The sequence below is a fragment of the Bubalus kerabau genome, chromosome 9 (assembly GCF_029407905.1).
Source record: "Bubalus kerabau isolate K-KA32 ecotype Philippines breed swamp buffalo chromosome 9, PCC_UOA_SB_1v2, whole genome shotgun sequence".
In the NCBI taxonomy this organism is placed as follows: Eukaryota; Metazoa; Chordata; class Mammalia; order Artiodactyla; family Bovidae; genus Bubalus; species Bubalus kerabau.
In genome coordinates, this window is record NC_073632.1 from 103227687 (window position 1) to 103252967 (window position 25281).

A 25281-nucleotide genomic window follows, 5' to 3' on the forward strand; every position below is an offset into this window, starting at 1 on the left:
CGCCGAGCCCCACCGTGCTGCGCGCCCCCTCCCCACCTCCCCCGCCACCTGCTTCTCCTGCTCCTCGGTCCCGCCCAGCTGGCCACCCCCGCCCCCGGTCCCCGGAGCTGGGAACAGCGAGGGGGCGAAGGAAGCAATACAAAGGGCGGAGCGGCGGGGAGGAGGGGACGCCGGGGCTCGCGCGGACGGCGGCGGCGCCGGGCGCGGGCGGGCGGCGCGGGCATGGACGCCGAGTACCCTGCCTTCGAGCCCCCGCTCTGCAGCGAGCTCAAGCACCTGTGCAAGCGGCTCCAGGAGGCGTACCGGGAGCTCAAGGAGGACCTCACGCCTTTCCGAGATGACCGCTACTACCGGTAGGGGCGCGCGGGCCGCGCGGCGGGCGGAGGCGGCGGAGCCGGGCGTGGGGCAGCCCCGCCCCCGCTGACCCCTGTCCCGGGGCCGAGCTGAGCTCCGGGGCCCGGCGGGGACCCGCCCTCTCCGCCCCCTCCACCCCGCGCCGGCAGGGGGCAGCGGGCCGGCGGGGTGGGCTGCGGCGTTCGCGTGCTGGGGGTCAAGGGCAGCTCCAGGGAGCTGAAGTGGACAGCTTTTTTTTCCGTTCTTGAGCCGAGACCCTCAAGTCCTGAGAAAGGGACCCAGGGGGCTTCGGTCCCCGCTGAGTTCCTCCCTCTTCCTGCCCTTCCTGTCCCCCCATCCCCACCCCCACCCCTCCACCCTCCGCGGCCTTCGCTCAGGCCTTGCCCAGACCTGGTCTGCGATGACATCTCTCGCCCTCGAGGGCTGCAGGGAGGGCCTTGGCCTCTCCTCCGAGGAACTCAGGCCCCAGCGGCTTTGGTGGAAATCCCCGAGGCCAGGCTGCTGCGGAGGGTTGGGGGCCGAGGGCCTCAGGGCTGGGCGGCACCAAGGGGAAGATGCAGGGGGAAGCGGTGCTCAGCACCCCAGGCAGCAGTGGGTTTGGGCTGTCTTTGTTCCTCTCCGTCTCCCTCTCCTCTAGCCGGCCTGAGAGTTGTGAGCACCCGCAGCTTCCTCCCTGCGCTTTGCCTTTATCCACTTCTGGTGGCTGCACTTACCTGGTGTGTTGCCTTCGAAATGAAAGGACCCTTCAGGAGTCTGGAGACGGGAGCCTAGATTGATTTTGTTATTAACCTATCTCCCTGACCCTGAGAAACGTAATTGCTAACTCTGCACTTCAAGCTTTCTCATCTGTAAAACGGGAAGCTTGAACCAGAAATCTTGTTGTGAGCCGTCTAGTGACAGTTCACGGACTCTGTGCCTGAGGATGGCAGGCGTGTTGCAGGCTATCTCTGAAGCGGTGGTACTCATTTTTGTACAGTCCACGGCTATCTCTGAAGCGGTGGTACTCATTTTTGTACAGTCCACGGCTATCTCTGAAGCGGTGGTACTCATTTTTGTACAGTCCACGGCTATCTCTGAAGCGGTGGTACTCATTTTTGTACAGTCCACGGCTATCTCTGAAGCGGTGGTACTCATTTTTGTACAGTCCACGGCTATCTCTGAAGCGGTGGTACTCATTTTTGTAGAGTCCACCCTGGCTTAAGTTCATATGTATGTATTCACAGGGTCTCTGGAGAACATGTATCACATTTATCATCAGATTTTTTTCAAAAGCCTAATGGTTCCCCCCAGGACTAATTGGCACTATACTGCTGACTAATATATTTGTCATAAAATGACTGAGTAGAAAAGCCCATTTTAAAAAAATGTAATCTCAGGATCATATGGGGTAGCTTTTAGATGAACCTCACAATCTAGGAGATCTGACCGTATGGGTCCCTGATGTCATGGGGCTTATAGGTAATTGACAAGTGATTGCAGGCTTCAGTGAGTGCTAGGAAGATAATAAACCAGGTGGCACGATAGAGTGATGGGGTGCTGCTCAGAGAAGGTGGGCAAGGAAGGCCTTTTGAGAAGATGATGTTTGAGAAGGGAAGAATGAGTTCTACCCACTAGACAATAATCTGGGGAGGAAGGTTCCAGAAGAGGCAGAGGACGTGCAAAGCCCCTGAAGCCATAATAACATGATATGTTCAAGAAACAGACCAACACATTTGGAGCAAAATGGTCAGAGAGATACTCAGGGCCCAGTCATAGCACACTGAAGGCAAGACTACAAAATATGGGATTCTTTAGAATTCCAGTGTGATGCGATTGGAGGATTTAAGTGACGTGAGCAGTTTGGTTGCCTGTCCTTTACAAGCATTTAAATCTTTGCTCCAAGAGTAACTTCATTGATTGAGTTGGATCTTGAAGACCATGAATTCACTCTAGATGGAAGGAGACACTGAATTCTGCCCCCTCGCCCTGGCCTGAGAAGAAGTTTACTGCAGAACCTTTATGATCTTGTGTGTCGGTTAGGCTGAATCACAAAGGCTGTTTTCTAGTGAGGGGATGTTTAGGTCATTGAACTGACTTTCCCTGCTCCATTGAATTCTCGTATCTATGAGTTGCACCTTTACAAAGCTAGGTGAAATACTCTTGGGTTTCTAAGTTGGAAAGCTGGTAGTAACAGCTCCTGTGTTTGTCTAGCTGGAAGATGAACTTGCTACTATAATTTTTGCTCCTGTTCTTCTCACCATCTTCGTTTCCTCATTAGAGATTTATGACTAAAAATCACCAGTCTATTTTTCCCTGGAGGACCAAGGATTCGCCTCATGTAGATGACAGTCTCCCCATAACAGAGTGTAGAAAGGAGAGAGCTTGCTAATGCTGTTTTCAGAAGATGGTTGGCTCCTCAGTCAGGTGGCATGGCTGTTTGCATCTTAGCTACGTAATTTGGTATCACTGTAAAAGAGCAGCCGCGTCATCAAAGGACTCACAGTCATTTTCACAAAATGAGAGGTGACAGCTGTCCTAGGAAAGGGGGCGCCGCATAACGTGGGTGAAAAAAACGAAGCTGGGCGTCTGAAATCCTAATGCTTCGCTAATTCCCTTGGCCTTTGGGACATGTTTGAGTTTCACTGGTGATTGGTTTTCACATCAGAAAAATGAAGCAGGGATGTTGTGAGGCTCAAGTGCTTTGTGAAGCTAACACTAAAGATAGTTTCCAGTACAGACACCAGAAAAACCAAAGCCACCAGCCTGAACAATCAGGTGAAGGGCTGACCGTTGATACCCGCTTAGTGATGTCTACCAAGTCCTTTCTTTGTTTATGTGGTAGCAATTGACTGTGCTGCTGCTGCTAAGTTGCTTCAGTTGTGTCCGACTCTGTGCAGCCCCATAGATGGCCTCCTACCGGGCTCCTCTATCCCTGGGATTCTCCAGGCAAGAACACTGGAGTGGGTTGCCATTTCCTTCTCCAATGCATGAACGTGAAAAGTGAAAGTGAAGTCGTTCAGTCGTGTCCAACTCTTAGCGACCTCATGGACTGCAGCCTACCAGGCTCCTCCGTCCATGGGATTTTCCAGGCAAGAGTACTGGAGTGGGGTGCCATTGCCTTCTCTGAGCAATTGACTGTACTTGGCCACTAATAATCCTTTGGGCTATTGCTTCTCATTCATATTCATGGGGAGAACTGGCTAGCTTTCTATAGCTCTCTAAAAGAGGAGGAATAACTGAAGCCCACAGCAAAAGTCATAGACTCTCTCCTATACCCCCACCAAACGGTACCAATGAAAACAGACATGTGTTAACAAGGACATGGAATTTTCCTGCACTACAGACGGGTGCTAAACTGCTACAATCACCGTGGGAAATAGTTTGAGGTGTATACTAACATTGAACATGCACGTACCTTTTGGCCCAGCATCTCCTCTTAGGTATGTGCCCTACAGACATGCCTATACATGTCTGTCAATGGACACACTCTAAAATGTTCATAGCGGCACAATTTGTAATACTCCTGACCTGGAAGGCAGCCAGATACTCACAACAGTAGAACAGATAAATTTGGCTTGTTCCATACTAGAATGGGCATCCCAGGTTATGCTAGTGGTAAAAAAATCTGCCTGCCAATGCAGGAGATGCAAGAGATGCGGGTTTGATCCCTAGGTCAAGAAGATCCCCTGGAGTAGAAAATGACAACCCACTCCAGCATTCTTGCCTGGAGAATCCCATGGAGAGAGGAGCCTGGCGGGCTACAGTCTATGGGGTCACAAAGAGTCAGATATGATTGAAGTGACTTAGCATGCGCACATGACATGTACTTTCTGTGTATGTTATGCTTCGTTAGAAAGCTTTAAAGAACACCAGCTCCTGTGTCTCACTGACTAGATCGGGGCCCCTTGTCCTTTCTTGAACACAGGCTGGCAAGGGGATGGCATCAGACTTTAGCAAGTGTGAGTGCCCCAGAAGCTGAAGGGGAGCCCGTTCCCCAAGACTTAGCTCTTTAAGGGATTCCTCCCTTCTGTTAGAAGAAGATGTGGAGAATGGATGTCGGGTAGGCAGTCAGCTATGTCCACGGCATGAAGGGTAAAGGGTAAAGACACATGAAGGACAATAGAAAGTGAAAGTGAAGCCGCTCAGTCGTGTCCGACTTTTTGCGACCCCATGAACTGTAGCCTACCAGGCTCCTCCGTCCCCATGGGATTTTCCAGGTAAGAGTACTGGAGTGGGTTGCCATTTCCTTCTCCAGGGGATCTTCTCAACCCAGGGATTGAACCCAGGTCTCCCACATTGCAGGCAGACGCTTTTACCATCTGAGCCACCAGGGAAGTATATAGACAAGTATACAGAAGTATATAGAAGGACAGTAGACGGGACCCTTTAGAGCTCGACTCTCAGGGAATCTGTTGTGGCCATTTGGCTGGTCCATCCTTGTTTCTCAGGTTATTACTTTACCTGTGTAAAATACAGGGGCCATCAAGTTGGGCTTGAGTTTTCTTGGCCAGTGAAGTGATACTCTGGGGCATCCTCACCCAGGAGGCTTCTGGAAGCAACATTTATTTCATCCCTCGGTGGATTCTTTAGGGCTCTGGGGCCGGCCCTCAGTCCTGCTGGCTTATTTTCACCGGCACATTGAGAAGAACCACGCTGAGTGAAGGCTTCACACTGACCAAGCTCTGGTCCACTGTGCAGAATCAGAACGCCATTATTTAATTGACCAGTGCGGACCCTTGAGAACACAGGCAGTGGTGGGCATGGAGTCAGTGCTGGGGGACCTAATCAGATCAGGCCTGCTCAGAGCTGGAATCACCTGGGGGATCTTTTGAACATGCCGAGGCCCAGGCCCCACCCTCAGGGATTCTGATTTAATCATCCTGGGCTGACCCTCAGCCACGATAGAGAAGCCATGTGTGTGAGGGCAAGGTTGACGAGCATCAAGCTGAGCGAGCCTGGAGCATGCACCTCCTTGGTGGGACGGACTTGCCAGCTGGACAGAAGTCTCGGGGTGTTAGCCGAGGCTCCCCCTCCCCTACTTAGGGCTCAGAGCCATGGTCCGCTGTCACCTCTGCTGATTCTGCCTTCACCCTGCTCCCAGGCTGACTCATCTTTTTTGGATTGAAACACCTGGTCAGGTTGCAGTCAGGTTTAAAGGTCTGAGAACGATTTTTTTTTCCCCACTTAAGGCAAACCTGCCTATCTTTATGCTGTCCCTTGGGTCCTGATGTGAATATTCATATTTCAACGGCTGACTTGCTCCTTGTTTTCAGCTTACCAGAGGCAACTCCTGACTGTTGAGCACTGATGTCTCTGTCTTTTGTTTCGTTTTTGATGGGAGGAAATGATAAGCGTCGCTAATGAGATGTGCGTTGTTAGAACCAGCTTCTCCAGCGCCATCATTTCAAAGGTGGAAAGGTCATTTCATGAGGCTTACACGTTTGAGAGCTTAGAATTGGGTACAAATCTGGCTCCGTGGGGGGGCTGGCACTGTTGTTGTCTCTTTGGGACAAGATACAGGTGTCAGACGGGCCGTGGCCACGGGCCTGAGCAGGTGGACATGTGAGCTGCCACAAGCGATGCCAGAGCAAGTCAGCGCCCCCGGGCGCCCCCTCGCAACCACTGTCTTGGTGTGACACCCCCAGGGAGCATCCCTCCCTAACGGCTCTCCCCTCCCTGCTCTGGGATCCACCTTGTCAGTCACCCCCCTGTTCTAAGGTCTGCCCTCCCCCACTCTGACTCCCTCCCTCTGCCTGGCTTCTTTGGGAGCAACCACGCCGTCCTCTCCAGCTTATGCTGGTCTGGCTTCCTCCCCCCGCCCCACCCGTCCTGTTGTTCTATAAACGGGTTAAATGTGGTCCCGGCAAGTTGGCTCCCATGTTGTTTGTTTCTTCACTTATTTCACAGAAGGCCCCTGACTTCCTCCCACTGGCACCCAACTCAAATGCTCACAATTTAAATAGAGCCCAAAGAAGCACGGCCTTCCCAGGTGGCACAGGGGGTAAAGCACCCGCCTGCCAATGCAGGAGACATAAGAGATGTGGGTTCAATCCGTGGGTCGGGAAGATACCCTGGAGGAGGGCATGGCAACCCGCTCCATGCCTGGAGAATCCCATGGACAGAGGAGCCTGGGGTCACCTGGGGTCAGACAGGACTGATGCAACTCAGCACACACACACGAATAAGCATACTTTGAGCCTTTCAGAGTCCTTGCTTTGCACACCTATGAAACGGCACCCAGCATCTGCTAGTCACTGAGGCAGCATCGCTGTGACAGACCCCATGGCTATAAAGACCATGAATCATGTTCCCCTTTGGGAGCCACCCCCTTGGGGTCTGTGAGCAACACCACAGGACACACGGGCCCCCTCCCTCCTCCCCCTCTCCTTTGGGAGTTCCTTGCCCTCCCCGTGCTGTGCTGCATAGTGGTCTGGGGCTGGGGGTTGGGGGGATGAGGGCTGGGGGGAATCCTCCTGCTAAGAGGGACCTCCCCTCGTGCAGCCTGTCCAAGTGTCACCCAGCAAAGCTTGTTGTGCAACACTGCCACCTCGTGGTCCTGCCTCTTCCTCCATCAGCCCCGAAACCCGGGAACTCGCCACATCTGTCCTGGAGCAGCCCTAGCCCAGGTCACCGGGGACCTCGAAGCATCAATCCAGTGGCCCCTTTCAGGCCCTCACCCAGTGTGATCCTGAAGGATTTGCCCCTGGGGCTGGGACTCTCTCTCACAGCTCCTTGGTCCTTCCAGGGGCCCCAAAGATGCCCTTCCCTCACATTCTCTGGGCTTCCCTTGTGGCTCAGCTGGTAAAGAATCTGCCTGCAATGCGGGAGACCTGGATTCAATCCCTGGGTTGGGAAGATCCCCTGGAGAAGGGAAAGGCTCCCCACTCCAGTATTCTGGCCTGGAGAATTCCATGGACTGTATAGTCCGTGGGGTCACAAAGAGTCGGACATGACTGAGCGACTTTCACTTTCTTTCACGTTCTCCTCCGACACCTTGTCCTCTACATGGTCTCAACGCATCTTAGGCAAAGTCTCTTGCTGTTTACTGTCTGAGCTTAGAATGGACCCGACTTTTCCTCAAGGCCATGGCACTGTGATTAACGGCGCTAAGCATCTCTGGAAATTACCATTTATTGCTTCAGACCACTCTCAGGTGGGTGATCCTCTTTCCTCCATGCAGTACCGGTGTGTGAATTGAGTAACGCTGGATCCTATGAGCTAGGCATTAGCAGCTCTCATTGCCTGTCAAGCAGCTTTCCAGGTCCGAAGGAGATGGTGAGTGTGGGTCCCAGAGGCTGGATGTGGGGTCAGACCTTTGTTACTTGGGGACCCCCGGTCCCCAAGGAGCTGCACGACCTGACTTCTGAGGTTCCTGGTCCTTATCTTGGCCCGGGGACAGTGTCTTGATCCCAGCTCAGAAACAGGGACATTTGAGGGTGTTTTCTGCTATAAGGTACAGAAAATAGAACACTCAGGTGGGAGTCAAGATATAAATTCAAGTCCCGAGCCACAGGTTTTAACCTTGCTATTGGACTGGTCACTATGAGAGGAAGACCATGTCATACCTGCTCTCCCTGCCAACCAGCCAGTCAGGAGGGAGACTGGTAGCAAGGGCAGCCTCTGTCAGCCTTGCCTGACCCCAGGAGGACGTGAGTGTCCTGCTTCCCTGGAATGAGGTCCCGGATAGGAATGGAGGTGCCTGTTGGTTGTTGCCTTCCCCGCCTCTGCCTGTGAACCATCACCGTGGGGGTCTGATGCGTGCCTTCCAGGTTTCAGTGTTCACGTTTCTGCAGTTAAGACTTTGGTTTCTCTATCTCTGGCTGCCACAGGCTGTTCCAGGAATGGCACGTTGACTTCCAGGGGGTCTAAAGAAGGGCTTTAGAGGGGTTTCTTAATAGGGAAAGGATCACAAGTTGAGTTATGAATAACACTGAACAGGGATCTGGAGTTTATTTTAAATGAAGGCTCATATGCTCTTTATTCTTTGAGGGGGAATCATGGGATCTGAGAATACTCAAGGTTCAGTTCAGTTCAGTCACTCAGTCGTGTCCGACTCTTTGCAACCCCATGAATCGCAGCACGCCAGGCCTCCCTGTCCATCACCAACTCCTGGAGTTCACTCAAACTCACGTCCATCGAGTCGGTGATGCCATCCAGCCATCTCATCCCCTGTCGTCCCCTTCTCCTCCTGCCCCCAACCCCTCCCAGCATCAGAGTCTTTTCCAATGAGTCAACTCTTCTCATGAGGTGGCCAAAGTACTGGAGTTTCAGCTTTAGCATCAGTCCTTCCAAAGAACACCCAGGACTGATCTCCTTTAGAATGGACTGGTTGGATCTCCTTGCAGTCCAAGGGACTCTCAAGAGTCTTCTCCAATGGGACTTTAATTGCATTGGCAGAACTTTTTCCCCCTTCAGTGTCCATGAATATGGTCATCTCTCTGCCTGTGTCAACTTAAAAGTCACTCTAAAAATGAGGATGTTCCTGTCTCTAGACAAATTTCAACTCCCTGTAAATTTCATTAGAAGGTCCTGGTCTTGCTCTCAGGGTCCCAGAATGGGCCTACATCTTGGATTACTCAGCAGCCCTTGGGGACATTTTCAGGCAGCTTTGGCAGTGTCTCTCAGTATTTGTTTTCTTTTTCCAATTTATAAACATCCTTCAGATGATGCTGTCTTTCAGGTGATGTCGTTTCCTGATGTCGTTTCCTGATGTCTGTACCATACAGGTTATTGTTTTCTGGCCTCTCCCTGTCTGTGTTTAGGATTTAGATTCTTTCTGTACCCCCAAGTGATATGATTTCAAGTTATATTGCATAGTGCAAGAAGGGAAATTATTGGATCATTTAACTAAAAAGTCCAGTGACAGATGTAACTTAGCCCAGCTAAATTTAAGAACTCAGAAATGTCACAGGGCTCACTTTTTCTCTTTTCTTGTAGCTTTGCTTTCCTCTTGGCCAGGCTTTTCCCAACAGAGAGCAGAGAGCCACAGCGGCCGCAGAGTCTCGCGCCCCCCGCTGGGCCGCGTCAGTGAATGCGGGGGCGCTCATTCCTCATTTGGTGCTTCAGGTGCCTGACTCTGTGCTTGAGGGAAGTCCAGAATGCCTTGAACTGGCTGCTCGCTTTTGTCTTGCATCAGGATTCAATAACGAGGTGCTATGTGCTTATCAGGGCTCTTCCTAGCAGTTCACCCCAGCTTCGTTTTTATGTGCATCTTAATGTGAGCAGAGCTATGACCCACGCAGCAGAGTTTTTTTTTTTTTTTTTTTCTTTAATGCTACATCTTGCCCTGAACTTAGAAGAGGAAGATATTTGCTTCCTAGAGAGCAGAGCAGGTGTTAAGCACCCCAGTTATTCTCCGGGGGCCCGTCTTTCAGCTGCAGTGATGACTCAGCTTGTGCAGCAGAAAGAGCATCATCTGCAAGAGGGGAACAGGCCTCTGATCTGGGGCAGGACGTCCAAGGCTTGAAGTGTGCCTTGTCCCTGAAACAGGAACCCTGGGTCTCTGGATTCGTTTCCAGGGCCACTGTGACAAAGTACCACGAACTGGGGGCTTAAGCAACAGACATTTATGGTCTCACAGTTCTGGAAGCCAGGATTCTGAGAACAGGATGGCAGCAGGTTTATTTCTTCTGAGGGCTATGAGGGAGAACCTATTCCAGGCCTTTCTTCTAGACTCTGGGGGCCCCGCAGGTCCCTGGGCTCATAGATGGCTGTCTGTCTTCAGATCATCTGTCATCCAAATTTCCCTCTATTAAGAAGACACTAGTTCTATTGGGCCAGGGCCCCTCTGACCTCACCTTAACTTGATCATCTGCAAAGACCCTATTTTCAAATAAGGCCACAGTCCCAGGCACCAGTGGTTAGAACTCCAGCATCTCTTGTGGACTTAGGTTCCTCCCTGCACGTACTTTCTAACCCAGCAGCAGAATGTTTGATGAGCAAGAGTCAGGAGGACTGAGTCCTGACTTGGAGCCATTGGTGCCGTCTTGGAATCCGGTCTGCACATCTTGTGGAACCATCTCAGAGCCCCCCTGGCTCTAAAACCAAGACAGCTGTGGGTCTGAAAGGGGTACCCCAGGGATGGTCTCCCCAGAAGACATGTCTGCAGTCTTCTCTGTGACCTGAGCTGCCTGAGGCTTATCAGGTTCAAGTTGGGAAAGGGGTATGTGTACGTGTGCGCGCATGTGCATGTGTGTATGCATGTGCACACGTGTGAAGAGCACACGTGCATGCGCGTCTGTGCACACACGTGTACATTCACACGTGCATGCATGTGTGTACTAAACCTGGGAAAGTCTCGGGAAAACCGGGACCAGTCTTCCAGCTGAAGGGGCTCCCACCTCCAGGGGCTGCACTTGCTGCCCTGCAACCCCCTTCGCTTTCCTTCCATGGGAAGGTGTCCCCCTTCCTTTAAACCCTTAGAAAACACGCTAGTGCAGCACCAGTCGTGTGACAAATCCAGTTGTGTCACTTGTTCAGTGCCTGTGTCGGGTTGTGTCTCTCCCAGGCTGGTGTCAGGCCTGGGACGCGGAGGACCAAGAAAGGTCACAGGAGACGGTGGGGATGCAGGGGTCAAGTGCTGAGAGTGAAAGGTGCGCACGCTCAGCGCAAGCTCTCGGTCATGTCCGGCTCTTTGCGACACCAGGGACTGTAGCCCACCGGGCTCCTCTCTCCATGGAATTCTCCAGGCAAGAATCCTGGAGTGGGTTGCTATTTCCTTCTTTAGGGATCTTCCCAGCTTGCATCTCTTGCATCTTCCTGCATTGGTAGGCAGATTCTTTACCGCTGAGCCATCAGTCTAACAGATTGGGACTGATGCTGAAAAACTGTCCAACTACCAAAAGCAGAGAAGGTGAAGGCCGTGGTGACACTAACCCTCGTAAGCAGGGGCGCCTGCGGGCCCCGAGTCAGGGCTGTGCTGAGCTGCATGTGTGGCATCAGGACCCCAGCAGAGTCACTAGTCTTCATTTTTGCAAATACCAACAGCTACTGAGGCAAGAGAGTGCATTTGTTTTAATGGTCTCTTAGAGGAGAGAATGAGATAATACATGTAAACTCTTTAGCATGTAGGAAACTTAAAAGTGAGTCTGAAGGTTCTGTGCACAGTTACCTTACCTTTCGAGATGAAGAAAAGAGTTGAAGCAAACATGTTTGTTTGTGGACTTTAAGACTACAGTAGCTAAACTCCAAAGATGGTACCCCAAAGAGCCTCTCTTCCCAGGATTCATGCTCTTTTGTTGTCCTTTGCCCTGGGACCCAGGCAGGCTCTGGCTCTCTTTTCACCAATAGAACGTGGTGGTAGAGATGCTGAATGACCCCTGAGAGTAGGTCACTGCAGCCCTGCAGCTTCAGCTTAGGTGTCTTAGAGCATCTGTCCCAGGAGAAACCAGCCACCATGTGTGAAGTCTGGCTTCCCTGAGACCGTGAGGGGCCCAAGCCAGCCACATGGAGAAGCCACAGGGAGGAAGGAACACTGCCTGGCCAGCCCCCAGCTTTCCAGCCAGCCTAGCTCAGGCACCAGACATGCCTCCAGCAGAGCAGAGACGAGCCATCATGTGACTGCAGCCCCAGATGTCATCTGAGTGCATTGTCAAGGGAGACCCCCAGCAAGCACCACCCAGCTGAGCTCAGTCAACAGAGAACCACGAGAGAGAACCAACTGCTGTCTCAAGTTACCGTAGGAGGCGCCGCCTGCGATGGCTCCCACAGCCCCCTACACCCTGGCAGGCTCCCCACCCTGTGAGTGCAGGGTGGACCTGTGATATGCTGATAACGGAAGGATCAGAGCAAAGGTGGTGGGATCGTGCTTGTGAGATTAGGTGACAGAAGACTGACTTCCGTTGCGCTCTCACTCTGATTCTCCTCACTTGCTCACTCGGAGGAAACAAAGCTACCATGTCATAACCTGTCCTATGGGGAGCCCCAGGTGACAAGGAACTCAGCGTGACCTCCAGATCTTGCCAACAATCACATTGTGAGCCTGGAGGCAGATCCTTCCCCAGTTGAGCCTTGAGAAGGCTTCCGCCACGGGTGACACCTTGACTGCAGCCTGTGAGGGAGCCTGAGCCCGAGGACCCAGCTAAGCTGCACCTGGAATTCCCCACCCCCAGAGACTGAGACATAATAGATGCTGTTTCAAGCCACAAAGCCCTGGGGTAATTTGTTCTGTGACAATAGGAAACCAACAGAGTTACTTCAGGTTAGGGTAGTTTGTCATACAGCAATGAAACCTGGGAACAAGTACAATTATAATAAGACAACAAAAACAATAGCCTCATATTGTCAATTAGTGCCAGGCAGAACTTCCGTGCTCCTGGTGTTATTGTTGTGTAGTTGCTTTGTCTGACTCTTTTGTGACCCCACGGACTCTTAGGAGCCCACCAGGCTCCTCTGTCCATGGGACTTCCTGGCAAGATTACTGGAGTGGGTTGCCATTTCCTTCTCCAGGGAATATTCCCAGACCAGGGATCAAACCCAGGTCTTCTGCATTGGCAGGCAGATTTTTTTTTTTTTTAAACCACTGAGCCACCTGGGAAGCTCGCTCCTGGCATTACTAAACTTGATAAGCAAGAGAAAGCATTTGAACCAAAGAGTTAGACCCTTGCTTCTAATGGTCAGTTCTTAGGAGTAGAGAAGACATTGAGAAGGAAGCACCCACACGTGATGCAACAAGTGGGCTGGGAAGTCTGCTCCCGCCTACAAATGATGGGGCGGGGCAGTCCTGGGAAGGCAGCAGGGGAGAGAACTGAGCGGCTCGTGCAAGTACCTCTGCTTGCTGCAGGGAAGATAAGTCAGTAGCACAGGGCTGTCCAGGAGCTGTCAGGCCACAGGCCAAGAGATGTTGCTAAACATCAACTGTCATCATGCTTAAGGAAGAGTTAAGGCTGAGATTTTTCTGCTTTGGAACAAAGAGTAGGCAATTACCAAGTTGCTGGCATGGAATTAATTCTTCCATATTCTCTGTACTATCTAGGTCAGAAAAAATTTTCAAGAAATCTGCCCGTTAGGAGGGTTCAGTTCAGTTGCTCAGTCATGTCCGACTCTTTGTGACCCCATGAGCTGCAGCACGCCAGGCTTACCTGTCTATCACCAACTCCCGGAGTTTACTCAAACTCATGTCCATTGAGTCAGTGATGCCATCCAACCATCTCATCCCCTTCTCCTCCTGCCTTCAGTCTTTTCCAGCATCAGGGTCTTTTCCAGTGAGTCAGTTCTTTGCATCAGGTGCCCACAGTATTGGAGTTTCAGCTTCAGCATCAGTCCTTCCAAGGAATATTCAGGACTTATTTCCTTTAGGATGGACAGGTTGGATCTCCTTGCAGTCCAAGGGACTCTCAAGAGTCTTCTCCAACACCACAGTTCAAAAGCATCAATTCTTTGGTGCTCAGCTTTCTTTATGGTCCAGCTCTCACATCCATACACGACTACTGGAAAAACCATAGCTTTAACTAGATGGACCTGTGTTGGTAAAGTAATGTCTCTGCTTTTTAATATGGTGTCTAGGTTGGTCATAGTTTTTCTTCCAAGGAACAAGAGTCTTTTAATTTCACGGCTTCAGGAGGGTTAGGGAACAAATATCTGTACCCCCTCCAAGTTTCTAGGTTGAAGTCTTAATCCCCAGCATGGCTGTTTTAGGAGTAAGGATGTAATTAAAAGTTAAGTGAGCCTCAGTGGTAAAGCAGCCGCCTGCAATGCAGGAGATGCAGGTTCGATCCCTGGGTCAGGAAGATCCCCTGGGGAAGGAAATGGCAATCCATTCCATTATTCCTGCCTGGAGAATCCCATGGACAGAGGAGCCTGGTGGGCTACAGTCCACGAGGTCACAGAGAGTCGGACACAACTGAGCGACAACAGAAGTCACGAGGGTGGGCCCTGGTCTGACAGGACTGTGTCCTGTGAGAAGGGACAGGAGAGACCCTGCACCAGGGAAGGGTCGTGTGAGGACACAGCAGGAGGGTGGCTGTCTGCAAGCCAGGAAGAGCCCTCATCAGAAACTAAATTGGCCAGAACCTGGATCTGGGACTTTTAGCCTCTAGAAGGTGAGGAAACCTTGGAGAAGGGCATGGCAACCCACTCCAGTATTCTTGCCTAGAGAGTCCCATGGACAGGGGAGTCTGGCGGGGGGCTACAGTCCATGGGGTCCCAAAGAGTCGCCCACGACTAAAGCGACTGAACACACACGCATGCAGTGTGAGGAAATAGACTTCTACTGCGTAAGCCAGTCACTCTGCATTTTGTTGAGGCAGCCTGAGCTAAGACAGTAGGTTATGAGGAATTGGACTAAGCCGTTTCTTTTCCTCAACTGGGGGCCCACTTAGAGCATGAATACTCGGTGTTAGCTGTCACTGGTTATTGTTAGCCAAGGAGTCCAGGAAACCACAATGGAGTATCTACAAAATGCTAGACAAACGTCCCTTGCTAAGCTGGGAAATGAGTTGCGTCCCTTGGAGCAGATAGCTGATTTCCTGGGGTAGCACAGCTTCTGCAGATGGGCCTCTTGAGTTGTTGCTTTGAACTCTGAAAAACAGCCGTGAGTGGGAGTCAGCATGCTGCAGGCTGGTGGGCTTGACTCTGGTCCTATTCTAGAAGGAGATTATTTAAAAGAAATGGTTCACGGACCCTTAGGAAATGAACATCAGGTCTGAGTAGGGTTTTTTAAGAATAAGTGTTATCAGACCAATCTTATTCGTGACATCTTCGTGACATCGAGATCCTTTTTGAAGCAGGTAGTGTTAGTAGGAGTGTTAGTCGATCAGTCGTGTCCGACTCTTTGCGATTCCATGGACTGCAGCCTGCCAGGCTCCTCCGTCCATGGGATTCTCCAGGCAAGAATACTGGAGTGGACTGCCATTCCCTTCTCCAGAGGATATTCTTGACCCAGATCAGCAAGGCAGGGTGTCAGATGAGCTTCCCAGGTGGCGCTAGTGGTGGAGAACCTAAGAGAAACAGGCTCGATCTCTGGGTCCAGAAGATTCCCTGGAGGTGAGAATGACAACCTACTCCAGTATCCTTCCCTGGAGAATCCCACAGACAGAGAAGCCTGGCAGGCTACGGTCTGTAGGGTCGCAAAGATTCAGACACCACTGAAGCAACCTAGCAGAGCAGAGCAGGGTTTCAAATACATACATACTCATTTTCCCATGGGTCAAATTTCCAAATGAAATAGGATTACTGGGGAATACTGTGGATATACTACAGCTGGATTTTAGAAGGTTTTAAAATAAGAACAAGGTTGACAAATGTGGGCTGTCTCTGTGGTTAGAGAGACTCCAGCTGGGGGCTCATTTGCATCAGAGTGTCTCTGTGGTTAGAGAGACTCTAGCTGGTGGCCCATTTGTGTCCGGCCTCAGCTGGTCACGCTGCATCCCTGTCACATTCAATAATGCATGAGACACCAACACTGGAGGTCCCACGCTGGGGTCAGGTCTTCCTGGGTTCTTTCCAACAGTTCCTGAGAAAAAGCACTTCACCTCTTCAGGCCTGTTTCCTGTCTATAAATGAGGACGATGACCACTGGTAACTCATCAAGCTGTTAAGAGAATTTACAGGCCTTAGGCTTTGCAGGTGCTCAGCAATTGCTGGTTATTCTCATTGGAGAGCATGAACCTGAGCAGAGAGCAGAGGGGGCAACCTGAGAATGGAGTAATGGACCCAAGGGGTGGAAGCTGCCCACCTGCTTACTCTCAGGCTGACACAGACTCAGCTGCAGCGTGTTCATTCTGAGCTTAGCGAGGGAGGTGCCCAACAGCAGCACGCTCGGAGGAGGGGGACCTGGAGGAGGATGTGGAGGGATGTGAGGGATGGCTGAGCATCAGACCAGCTTCCTCCAAACCCCGGCACACGGCTCCCTTGGTCACAGACACCATCATGGCACCCTTCCATTTCCTCTCCCATCACAGTTCAGCTAACTGTGTCCCACTAGAAGGTTAGTCCCAGGAGGACAGCGACTTGCCCATGGATTCTGCCTTGTGTTTCCAGAGCTGAGAAGCATGCCCGGCCCCCACTGAGCACTCAGTTAAGGTTGGACGAACAGATGAGTGAGGATAAGAGGGATGGAAGTGACGCAGGGCCACAGCTCAAGGGAGGACCACTTCCTGGAGAAGTTACCAGGAGGTAGTGTGGGCCTCAAAGATGTCAACTCTTTTAAGACCTGGAGTCATCAGAAGAGAGCAGGGGGTCTGTGGGGATGTCTCGGGGAGGTGAGGTTGCTGGCCCAGTCCTCCAAGCAGGCACTTCTATACCTGATAAGCCTGGCTGCAACTGAGAGCTCAAAGCCTGCTGTCTCTGGGCAAATGCAGCCACCAACGTGTTTGGTTTCATCCTCAGAGATTAAAATATTTTTTTGAACAAGTTTGCAACGTTTTGGGATCGGAAGGCTGTCACCTGAAAACTCTCATTTGAAGTCAAACTCTTCAAAGCGTTGAGTGGCAGCTGCCCCCTTTAGACACTGCTACCCCGCCAGTGCCTGCAGCTACGCCGGCCTTCACATTTCCTGGTCTCGTCAGGAAGAACCCTGTCCCTCTGAGAGTGTATGAAAAGAATTCGGGAGATAGTCTTTTGTTATTCCTTTAGGAATCGCAGTTTCAGATTCAGAGTGTGAATGGAATTTCTTGTCCTAATTACTCAGGATTCAGGCTGTTGCTTTGCCTGGTAACCCCGATCCCACCCCAGCTTTCTAACCTTCATCCCATGAGGCCGGACACCATGCATTCTCTTCCACACGACCCCCACCCCCGCTGGCTGTAGGTGCTCCTCACACTTTGCTTTGGTAACTGTTAATACCTCTGCCTCTAAGTTTGATGAGGGCGGGGGCTGGGTGTTCATGTTGGCATCTTAAAGCTAGTCGACAGCTTAGTGAGCAAATGAGAAATGCACAAGGAAGGCGGCTGGAGTCTTTCATTTTCCCTCGTTTAAATAGGCCCCCAGCAACATTTCAGGACCTTCAGGGGACATTTCAACCAGTGCTCCAAAGAGGGTCTGGAAATACCTTCATCTGTTCTTGATTTCAGAACTTTAGAACCGTGAGGCAAGATGCTAAATCTTGAAAGTGCTTTTGGTCAGCTCATATCTCCACACTGTAGAAACAACTCAGACTGCGATGTTTCTGAACACTTGCTCCTGTCCGGGCGCCTTAGCAGAACGGTGACCTGCAGGGTCAGGCTGTCAGCTCTGTGGGAGGTGGGAGCCACACACATCGCTCCTGAGAGCGCTTGTCCTGGGACAGAAAACCTGCACGCTCTGGTAGTCGTAGTTCAGAAAAGGTTTGTGGGAGAAGCTACCAGAAAAGCTCCCCTGTCCTCATCACTTGGGTGTGTCAGAGGTTTGCCCCAGTTTTTAACGTCTTCGGGGTCACAAACCTCTTTGTGAAAATGGAAGGTTACAGACCCCCTCGCCAGAAAAATGCAGACACCTATGCGGGAGGGCATGGCAACCCACTCCAGAATTCCTGCCTGGAGACTCCCCATGGACAGAGGAGCCTGGTGGGCTACAGTCCCTGGGGTCGCACAGAGTCAGACACGACAGAAGCGACTTACCACACAGGCATGGGTGTCTATGCAGATACCTTTCAGACAACCGAGGGCATTCCTGGACTCCCACGGCCATTCTCACGCTGAGATGAAGACGCTCTGGAAGGAAAAGGTGGCTGAACTAATGTGCTGTCCCCTCCGCTGGGCGCAAGGAGTGAGAGTCAAGTCCTTCATTCATTCTATTGCGAACCCGTGTCTGACACCCCCCTCCACCCCTCCTACCCAGGGGCCGGTCTCGGAGCTCGAGGGGCTCAGGGGAGGTGGTCGCGCCACAGGGGCCCTCTCCAGAGGCCTGTAAGCTAGGCCTGCAAGGGCTGCCCACCCGTCCACCGGCCCGCGCCCACTTCCCGGGCCCGGCCCCTCTCACCCGGGCCCCTGTCCCTTCCCCAGCCCTGCACCCCTCCCCCTCCCCGGCGCGGCCCTCCCCGCGGCGAGCCGCTTCCGCGCACGTGACCAGGCCGCGCGTCGCGCTCCGGCGAGTCTCCGGGAGCCGGCGCTCCCCGGGCCGCTGTCCCTCCTGCTCCGGCTGCCGCGGCCGCAGTGAGCGCCCCGAGCCCGCCCGGAGCCGAGGGCCGCGCCGCCGCGATGGAACCGTGAGTGCCGGCCCGGGCGAGGGGGGCGGGGCGTGCGGGGCGGGGAGTCCCTGGGTCCCCCCGGGCCCGGAGTTGGGGCTCCTCCGTCCGGCTCCGGGAGGCCGGCCGCGGGACCCCCGCCCACGTGGAGCCCGGGGGCCCGGGGAGGGCGTGACGCCCGCGCTTCGTGCCGGGCACTCGGCGCAGGGGCCGCTCCACGGGCCCGCCGGCCCGGCTGGAGTTGACGTCGGAGATGGGGTCAGGGTTCCAGGGCGGGACTCGGCCCGAGCGCGGCGCAGGAAGGCCCTGCTCGCCCCAGGGAGCCGGGTGACCCCGTCTTTCCCCAGCGCAGCGCTATGGAGATGGCTGAGAAGTGCCTTGCCCCCCAACTGGTGCCCCTGCCCGGTCACCGCTGCAAAGGCGGTGACCCCCTGCCCCGGGCCGAGGCCCTGTTCATGCCTGCTTTCTGTCCAAGCGCCAGGTAGAGGGCGGGGCGCTCCGTGGGCTCTTTGATGATGCTGCCACGTTGGGAGACCGCCGCAAGCCTCTTTAGATGTGGGGGACAGGAGGCTTACAAGTTTTACAGTCTGCTGACTTCAGGCTTATTACTTCTGTGAAGTGAAAGGGTTTTAATGAGTAAGAAAACCTGTTCATGGCCTCACAGACGCCGTCCCTGAAGCTTGGCAGTTGACGCCACAGAGTCACCTGGGTGTTCCTCAGGGGACATCTGGAAAAGAAGGAGAGAGAATTTGAAAGAAGTTTTAGTATTTGAGTCGCAAACGGTGGCGAGAAGGGGGTCCCTGTGTCTCTGTGGTGGGGAGCGGCGTCTGTGATGGGAGGTGAGGAGGGCAGGTCCCCACAATCAAAGGCTGCCCTGAGAGGGGACTGTTAGAGCGTCTCTGTGTCTGAGGTTTTAGAGGCTGAAAGGTTTGCAGCGCACTTCTGCTCATTTCTCTGTGGACATAGAGACGCAGGATCTGGGCGTGTTGCCTGAATGCAAACACATGTGTTGCAAGGATAGGTTTTTCCTCCTCCTTGTGTAGAAGTTTCTGACCTGATCACTTTAGCTCAACATGGGAAACCTGACTTGCATAAAGTATCAGTCCCAGGCGGGTGTTTGAAAGGTCTCCCTTTTAATTAAACCCCAGAGGGAGGTAGGATAGCAGTACTGCCTCTGCCCAACTCTGGGGGCAACATTCATTTGTGAAGTGAGAAGTGAAAGTGTTAGTTGCTCAGTCCTGTCCAACTCTCTGCGAGCCCTTGGACTGTAGCCTGTCAGGCTCCTCTGTCCATGGGATTTCCCAGGCAAGAATATTGGACTGGGTTGCCATTTCTTCCTCTAGGGGATCTTCCCGACCCAGGGATCGAACCCACATCTCATGCACTGCAGGCAGATTCTTTTCCATCTGAACCACCAGGCAAGTCCAGTTATGTGAACAGCACTTCTGAGAACACTGTGAAATTGTGACCCTGTGGCCTAGTGACAAGGAGCATGTTGAGGTCCTCACGTACCGAATCTCCTTGGGCCTACACAGCGCGGCAGCCCGAGTCTTAGAGTTGCTCTCCTGCAGAGGGTCGGCCACCAGATGCTGTCCTGTCGAGCAGGGGGCCCAGGATTGCTTATACAGAGGTCAGCTGGCCACCATCGTCCAATGCTCAGAACGGTACAGACCTGAAAATGAGGAAAACGTCTTTGGCAACAAATAAAAATCCTACCTTCTGGCTATATTGGCCTTGCTCTCCGCCTTTCAGTTTTGCTGTTTGACGCCGCCAACCTGCCGACTTCAGCCTCCGGCCCTCCATCTCCTTGAGACCTGACACCATGCTTTCCATTAAGTTGCAGAGTTCTGATGGAGAGATATTCAAAGTTGATATTGAAATTGCAAAACAGTCTGTGACCATCGAGACTACGTTGGAAGATTTGGGAATGGGTGATGAAGGAGATGATGATCCAGTCCCCTTGGCAAATGTTAATGCAGCAATATTAGAAAAGGTCGTTCAGTGGTGCGCCCACCACAAGGATGATCCTCCTCCTCCTGAGGATGATGAGAACAAAGGAAAATGAACAGATGATATACCTGTTTGGGATCAAGCATTCCTGAAAGTTGACCAAGGGACACTCTTTGAGCTTATATTGGCAGCAAACTACTTAGACATTAAAGGTTTGCTTGATGTTACCTGCAAGACTTGCTAATATGATCAAGGGGAAAACTGAGGAGATGCGAAAGACATTCAATGTCAAAAATGATTTTACCGAAGAAGGGGAAGCCCAGGTATGCAAAGAGAACCAGTGGTGTGAGGAGAAGTGAACTTTCACATCTGAAGCCGTAACAATGTAAGGCTTATTCCAAATACCAGTTGCACTGCTTTGTTTATAATTGTTAATATTAGAGAAACAGGCAACGAATGCAGCAGCAATCAGCTGTATTAGCAGGACGTTGTCTCCTTGCACGTGTAGTTTCAGTACAGTTCCCAACCTTGCGGCCCAGTTTCTTCTAATGATCAAAAGTTCCTTTTCTTTGCTCTGAATAAAATTGAACTGTGGGATCCCTATGGAAAATGGCATTTTGGGCTTTCCCTTTTTGTAAAGCAATTTCTACCTAGTTTATTGTCCAGTTAATTTTAGTTTAGTGACTTTTAAAGTTGGCATTGTCAATAAAGCAACTTGCAAAAAAAAAAAAAAAAATCCTACCCTCCAAAAAAGCCTGGAAATCTAAAGCACGTACAGGACTCCAGTGCCTGGTGGGGTCAGACTGCTCCTGTTGGTACATGTGACGAGGAACCCACGGCACCACAGGTGAGAAGGGACGGGGCAGGAAGAGAAGCCAGGAGCAAGGACCGGCTAGAGAGACTGGGAGCGAGCAGAGCAGCTGCAGCAGGCTTCCAGGCTGGGGGCACTCACGCGGGGCTGTTGCCCTGACCCCTCTGCTCAGGTGCGTCCCAGCCTATTCTTTTTAAAAGGTCAGGAGAGGTTGCCATCAGAACCAGTCAGAAAAAAAGTGTTCCCAGTTCTTAAAGCTTTATGCTTAAGTTTCCTGCAAACACATTCCTTTTCTGGTAGTACTAGGGAAGCGAGAGGTGCTGGGAGTTAAGTGGGGGACAGGGGAGGGAGTGTCTCAATGTATTGCTAAAAATGACTAACAGGAACACCTGTGGCTGAGATTTCTCAGGTTTATTTGTTGCTTTGCTCTGACGCAGGCCATTTCTCTGACAGTTTCCATCAGGTCGCCTCTTGTGTGTGTCTCAATTGGCATTTATGGCCAGTTTTTGAAGAGTGTATTTTGCAAGTCTCCTTCCGCCTGGGCGCGTTTAAGCGTAGAAAAAAAATGTGTTATTCAGACTTCTGCAGCAGCAAGCAGATGGCACAGGGGAGCCCTGCGGTGGTGGCTGTGTCCCAGGTCTTCTGAGTGTCCTGGGGCCCTAGGGGACAGCAGACCTGGGTGGGTGTCCTGTTCGTTCAACTGTAGAGCTATTTAGATTTGCGTCCCTTACTTAGGATGGTCTCCTTTCTGAACCGGAAGGGTCTCTGGACTAACGAGAGATGACAGGCGTTTACTGTGGGCCAGGTGCTTGTGTGGTACTTCATATTTGTCATTCCATGTAACCCTCATCGCCTCCCTTCCTGTCAAGAAGTTTCTCTTATCCCAGTTTTCCAGATGAGGACACTGAGGCGCAGGGAAATCCAGGCAAGTTTCTCCAGGTCACCGAGGACAAAAGCCCGGGAGTGGGCCCCAGGGCCCATGGTCTTGGGGCTCATGCACCCGGCTTCAGTCACAGCTGGCCCTGACCGAGCGTTTGCAAAGTTCCCCGTCGTAACTCACCTCGTTATCACAGCAGCCCACAGTAGCAGGGTCCCTCGGTTTCCTGAATTTTACAGTTCAGTAATTAGGGGCTCCAGAAGGTGATGTGGTTCTCCCCAAATCACCCTGCCGTCGGTGGGGCAAGGGCCTTCCAGCCTGGGCCTCTGGCCTCCGGAGCCTGCAGTTCTTAACCTCTGGGCTGGGGGCTGCCTGGCACGGGGCCTGCTTCCTTGCTCTGTTTGCCATGGAAAGGGTATTCGATGACCTGACCAACACGCTCCTGGGTCTGTGTCCCTGGGGGTGTAGCCTGGCAAGCAAGGATAACATGTGAATTCGTGGCTCCTTGAGCAGCTTGGAACATTGTTCATCAGAATACATTTTGAGATTGTTGGGCCTTGAATATCTGCCCGATGGCCTTTCGAAATAAGGATAATTTTTTTGTGATATATTCAAGTTGGTTGATTGAAATTTCAGAATTCTTGGGACTTCCCTGGTGGTCCAGTGACTGGGACTCTTTCTCCCAGTTGCAGGGGGCCTCGGTCAGGGAACTAGATTCTACAAGCTGTGACTAAGAGTTCAAGTGCGGTAACTAAGATCTGGCACAGCCAAATAAATAAAAATTTTTAAAAAGAAATTTCAGAATTCTTATTCTCCTTCTCAAACCCCATTAAATGGTGGGTCATTTAAAATGGGGAGTTTGGTGAGGCTACCGTAGAGTGGTGGGTCTCCTTTCCACTTCTGACCTTGTAGGTTCAAATCCCACCTCTGTGTCCTGCTGACTGGGACTTTGGCGGGTATATACTCTCCCCAGCCTCTGCTCTCCTATCTGTAAATTGGGCTAATGATACCTGCCTCACAGGGAGACCTGACTGGGTCCCAGGTAGGTGCTTAGGGAACACACCTGATGTGTTTTCTGCAGTTGGGTGGGCTCTCTGATCCAGAGGAGGGGCGATATTACACAGTGGATCTTCAGGGGCATCGGGAGGATGAAAACAGTTTTTTTTGTTTTGTGTTTCTTTTTTTAAGAAAAAGTAGAGGGTAGGGCAAAAGCACAACCATTCCTATTCATAACTAACGCGCTTGAGTCCCTCCTCTGGGCTTACCACACTCTTCTGAGAGTTTCATTTTTGTCTCCCTCCCTGTGGGTATTATTCTGCCCACCTCTGATTTTTGGACGAGGACACTGACACCCCGAGAAGTTGCCTGGTTGCCCACCCAGCGTCTGCCTAGGAAGTGGGGAAGCCAGGATTTGAACCCAGCCTGACAGGCACCAGGCCAGCCCTTTGGGCCCTGGGAGATGAGACCACTTTTTGATACAGATTGTGAGAAAAATGAAATCTTAACTGAAACGTGAGAGCTACCCGAGAGATGGAGCATCCCTTTCCACCACCCAGATTCTACATTTCTGATTCTACAGTGGGAAACCTAGGTATACGGTGAGCAAATAGCAGCATTTGTAATCCTGAAGCGGCTTTAGTCTTTATTTATCCGCTGTACCATGACTCGATGAGCCGAGCAAAGACAGGTAATTCTTTGGTGCCATGGAGATGCATCAGAGCTGGACAGGATCCGTGATGGCATCTTCTGGGACAGAAGTCTGCAGGCTGACTATACATCAGGGCTGGCTTTGGCTCTCACGTGGAGAAAATGTGACTCTGAGCCCCTGCCGCTTCTGGGGCTGTTTCTCACGGCTGCGTGCTGGTCACCCCTGGTGGGCTCTTGTCACCGCAGAAGCCGTGGTGCTCCCTGCCCCCCACCCCTCTCTCCGCCTCGCTGAGAGACACACCCTGAAGCGTGTCCTCCGCTCACTCAGGTGTGGTCCAACTGCCTGGCCCTTCTGCTCCAGCCGATAAAGAGGCTCATTGAGTGCTCTCCTCCCCCGAGGTTTCTTTCTAATGCTGTTTTATTAACTCTTATGAGGCCTGCGTGGGAAGGCGAAGTGCTTAGTGGGCAAAGGAGCGTTGGCCGTAGGCTGCTCAGGAGTGCCCGGCGGCCCTGACGGGACCCGGGCTTGTCCGCTGGCTGAGGGTGCCCTGGGGCGGGCTCTTGCTGGGAACTGCCTTGGCCAGCTCGCTGACACCGAGGGCAAAGGTCAGAGCCACCAAAGCGTTAGAGAAAGAAGTTACACGTTGACAATTAACGTAGCAGGGAAAATGATGAGAACCTGGGGGAAACCAGGGAAACACCTGGCGTTTGTGAGGCACAGCACAGGGCACCCTGAGGGCAGAGGGGCGCTGCAGACGGTTGTCACCCACGGGGAAATCCGGGGACAGGCGTGTGCGCCCCCTCCCTGTCCTGCAGGGGGAGATGGCTGCTTCCTCAGAGCAGCCAGTTGTGGGGGGCCTCCTGGAACCAGGACCTCGGCGGGTCCAGGAGGGTGGGGGCTGGGGGGAGGGGCCGGATGGTGGCCTTGGGGACGTCAGCCTCGACGGCAGTGCCTCAGCACCGGGGCCGGCCAGGGACTGTCTCACGGTCAGAAAGGGCCCCCAGGTGCCTTGAACTAGGAGGTTTCCACATCTCCATGACTGCCTTGAAGTTTTGCTTTTCGTTTTGGTTTGTTTTTAGGGTGTGGGTATCAGCAGGAAGCTTTTGATTCTGATAGAAAATCTCATGAAAAGTGGCTGACACACCGGTGGAGGGGGGGTTCTGGAATTTGAGGCGGGAACGTCCAGGGTTAATCTGATGGTTTTGGGGACCCGGGCAGTGGGGGGTGTCTCCATCTTTCTGTTCCCGCATCCTAATCGGTGGGCGGCAGCCACCCTCTTACATGTGGTGGCGACAGGCAGTGCCTCCCCTCAGTCACGGCACTGAAGGCAGGCAGCGCCCGGCTGGTTTCCCTCAGGCTCCAGGCCAGCAGAGAGGCAGGCTGGGAAGGGGAGAGTCTGGCATTTTCAGCCTCTGTCGTGGGGGGGCTGGTTTCACCGTTAGGGGAGCAGGGTGGGAGGCGGGCAGAGGATGCTCCTGGAAAGACAGAAGGTAGTGCTTCCGCCTCACCCTGAGGATCCCTTCCTCCCAGCGGACACGCCCGCCCCGTGACAGTCCTGAGGT

General features: G+C 52.6%; 1 protein-coding gene, 1 long non-coding RNA gene and 1 pseudogene across 5 annotated transcripts in view; 2 read left to right on the forward strand and 1 right to left on the reverse strand.

Annotated features, from left to right (window-relative positions):
* Positions 1 to 205: 205 nt before the first annotated feature.
* Positions 206 to 25281, forward strand: part of TMEM181 (transmembrane protein 181) — a 63414-nt gene continuing 38338 nt past the window's right edge. For 2 of the 4 annotated variants that reach the window (XR_008698444.1, XM_055536119.1), the window contains exon 1: positions 206 to 353. Coding sequence is in view for 2 of the 4 variants with exons in the window: in XM_055536119.1 (XP_055392094.1) it covers positions 223 to 353 (131 nt within the window). In the remaining 2 variants the exon portion in view is untranslated. Of the gene's footprint in view, positions 354 to 7474; positions 7609 to 18316; positions 18455 to 25281 lie in introns of those variants that run through there. The other 2 variants (XM_055536121.1, XM_055536120.1) reach the window with 2 other exon arrangements.
* LOC129620218 (uncharacterized) lies at positions 14881 to 21291 on the reverse strand. The gene is made up of 5 exons (XR_008698445.1): positions 21160 to 21291; positions 19946 to 20105; positions 19080 to 19160; positions 17868 to 17960; positions 14881 to 15939 (listed from the first exon to the last, which is right to left on the reverse strand). It is a non-coding gene; the product is annotated as an uncharacterized LOC129620218 (long non-coding RNA).
* On the forward strand, positions 18646 to 21119 carry LOC129620216 (S-phase kinase-associated protein 1-like; annotated as a pseudogene).